This window comes from Cryptomeria japonica, chromosome 5 (genome assembly GCF_030272615.1).
Source record: "Cryptomeria japonica chromosome 5, Sugi_1.0, whole genome shotgun sequence".
NCBI lineage: Eukaryota > Viridiplantae > Streptophyta > Pinopsida > Cupressales > Cupressaceae > Cryptomeria > Cryptomeria japonica.
In genome coordinates, this window is record NC_081409.1 from 814,589,890 (window position 1) to 814,592,986 (window position 3,097).

Consider the following 3,097-nt stretch of genomic DNA (forward strand, 5'->3'; position numbering starts at 1 on the left):
TTACGATGTACATTTGCATCCCTTAGGACCTATTAGGACCACATAAGATGAAATGGTGTCACAAGGGGTCTTATGTGGTCCTAAGGGGTCACACATGTGTTCTAACACAAGGGTGGCCCCTGAGGACCACACAAGGCCCCTTACGACACATCTACACCCCTTAGGACCTATTAGGATCATATAAGACATGTTTAAATTAATTAAATTGTATATGCAATTGTAAATTAATACCCCTTAAGACCACACAAGGTCTCGTAGGACCACACAAAGCCCCTTATGACACATGTGCACCCCTTAGGACCTATTACAACCACATAAGACCAAATGATGTTGAAAGGGGTCTTATGTGGTCCTAAAGGATCACGCATGTGTTTTAACACATGGGTGACCCCTTTATGCATTACATTTGGCTCTCCTTTGGTGGGAAATGCTGCTCTTAAAGAATCAATTGGTTACCATGATTGGTCTGGAAGATTTTTGCCATGGAGAGTCTAGCCCATACAAACCCTTTAGTGCTTATATGTTCTGTTCAACCTACGGAGCAGCTTGTATCGGGGACAGTCAAGCTGCCTTGGAGATGCTAATTTTAACTTTGCAAAGCATAGAAGAAAATGATATTGCTGGTGCATTGATTTCAGAGCACACAAGTTATGGTGATATGTTGGAACATGTTATTGAAAGGGGATACTGATCAAGAACTTCAAACATCGTCTCAGAATCTTCCATTGAGATGGGACTGACATTGCAATTAAAATCCTCCGTTGACATGGAATAGCACTGCAATTAGAAGCCATGGGTTTTCGGACTCTGGTAATCTCATTATTAATTTTCAGTTAGTCCCTCATATAACTCTTTGTATTCAAATCGTATATACAATTTTTAGAACTTTACAAGTCTTTTTGTTTTGCATGCATTTCGTCACAGATTAGCCTAGTCCAGGTATGTTTTGGCACTGTCTCAATCTTCTTACAAGTATACTAAGGCATTCATTAAAGGAACTCAAATAACTTTGCGAATTGGAGGAGCGGACTGTAGGGAAGTTATTGGAGCCTTTTTAGGTCAGGGATGTCGGGGAAGGGAGGAAAGGAGATTGATTTTATATTAATTAATATAATTATAAATTTTTATATTTTAATATATAGAGATTTTTGAATTTTGATTGTGTGATAGTTTTTAGTATCAATATTTTATATCATGTTCTATGATCTATTATCAAGATGAGATAGAGTAAAGAAAACAGAATGATGTTTCATGAAATATGATTCAAAATGTTGATGTTAAAAAATATGACACAGTACCAATCAAAAAAAAATGTGACACAGTTAAAATCCATAAATTCCTGTATATGAATTTGAGTCAAAAGAAGCTCAATTTTCATACTAAATATTGCAATTGAAATTATCAATATTATTGATAGTATAAAATTAATACGAAGAGTTTTTTGGATTTTGGCTATGTAACATTTTAAAACATTAATCTTTTGGATCACATTTCATGATCTATTATCAATATAAGTTAGAGCTAGAGAGTAAAAAATTAATAGATAATAGAATATGATCTCAAATATTGATATTGATAGAATTGTGTTTTTGCCCTTCTTCCTTTGTATCTCTTTTCTGATCTAATAATTTTTTTTCTCTCTTTTAGTTTAAAAAAATTTATGATAAATATGAAATAAAAAAGTTTTGAACTATAAGATGTTACTCTCAAAACAATTGTTAGAAATTTTGAAAGATTTCTAGATACGATAGCTTCTTAGGAAGTTCTGTTTAACTATTTTCTCTAAATGTTGTTTACTCATACTGTATTTAGAAATTGAAACTGACGACTTTTGCCGTTAAACAGACTAAAGCTGCATTTGATGCCCTGAAAAAAGCTGCAGATTTGAAACACAGGCATGACATGGACATTAAGAATCTAACTTCAGAGTTGAGCAAGAACCAAGGTAGAATGGCAGAGCAAGAGTCGATGCTCCTACAACATTTTCGTGCCGATGCTATTAAGACACATCTACATCCCTTCTGGGATAAAATTAATGATATGGTGAAGAATCATCAATTGCCCAGTGACTTCCGAAGCAGACACAAATGGATATATGCTGGCAAAGCATACAGAAAACTTGCAGAGCCTCTCGACATTGCATTATACTATGGACATCAGACCAACATGGAAAGCCATCTATCAATTCAGAAAAAGCCGCTCCGTTATAGGGTTGTGGAAAAATGGCTGGATGATAAAATGCAAACGCTCATTGATAGTGGCCTAAATGGAAAAAAGGATCGCACAATGTTTGCATCCTTAACTGAGGATTCTTGTTTTTGGGCTCATGTAGAAGAAGCCGCTAAAGACTTGACAAATCTCCAGCAGGAGCAAGAGCAAACAGTCAATGCCCATCTCAAGAAAAGCCTCAGAGATTTTGAAGTTTATGTGTTGAAGATGATCGAGGAGAAAAGTATTTCCGAGGATGTTTTCTTTGAAGATAGCGGGTTTATGATATGGTGGGAAAAATACAGAGAGTTTCAACTGCAATACTCAGTAGAGTGGGAATCAAGCTCCCCTTTGCTCAAATCCATGGAAGAGGTCAAGAAATTGGGAGTTCAGAAGACAGGGTTTGTTAGAGGTTGTTTATTTCCATGACCATTTGCTCTGCTTGAGCAGTTGATTTCCTTTTTAATCTGCATAAGCCCGTGTTTGCTAAGACGTCTTTATTTTCAGTTACGTTCGGAATAGTAAGAGCCTGATTCGACCCGTGTCTATGGAGTTCCTTCAAATATATTGCTATCTCTGTATTTTCTGGAAGAAAATTTCACCTTATATTGCTTTATTGATTTTTGATTCTGCATTTTCGAATAGGTGAGTACATTTGTTTAGTGTAGTATTTGAGATGTGCTAACTTTATAATTTTAAAAAAATATCGGTAAAAAGAAGTTTAGGAAAATGTTACTCCAATTTATTTAACTTTTTGGGTAATAGATTCGTCTTTCAATTTTTTCTTGATTAAGTTTGAAATGATTAAATCAATTGCGATCTTCATGATGTTCAATCATATTAAAGGTTTCTAGACATCCAATTTCAAAGAATAGACCTATTTAAGATT

General features: G+C 34.9%; 1 protein-coding gene across 1 annotated transcript; it reads left to right on the plus strand.

Annotated features, from left to right (window-relative positions):
• The first annotated feature begins 792 nt into the window (after positions 1-792).
• Positions 793-2,857, plus strand: LOC131876204 (lipase-like PAD4). The gene is made up of 4 exons (XM_059221043.1): positions 793-810; positions 925-939; positions 1,846-2,609; positions 2,716-2,857. Exons 1-4 carry the CDS (start codon positions 793-795, stop codon positions 2,855-2,857), a joined length of 939 nt encoding a protein of 312 aa, XP_059077026.1.
• Positions 2,858-3,097: the final 240 nt, after the last annotated feature.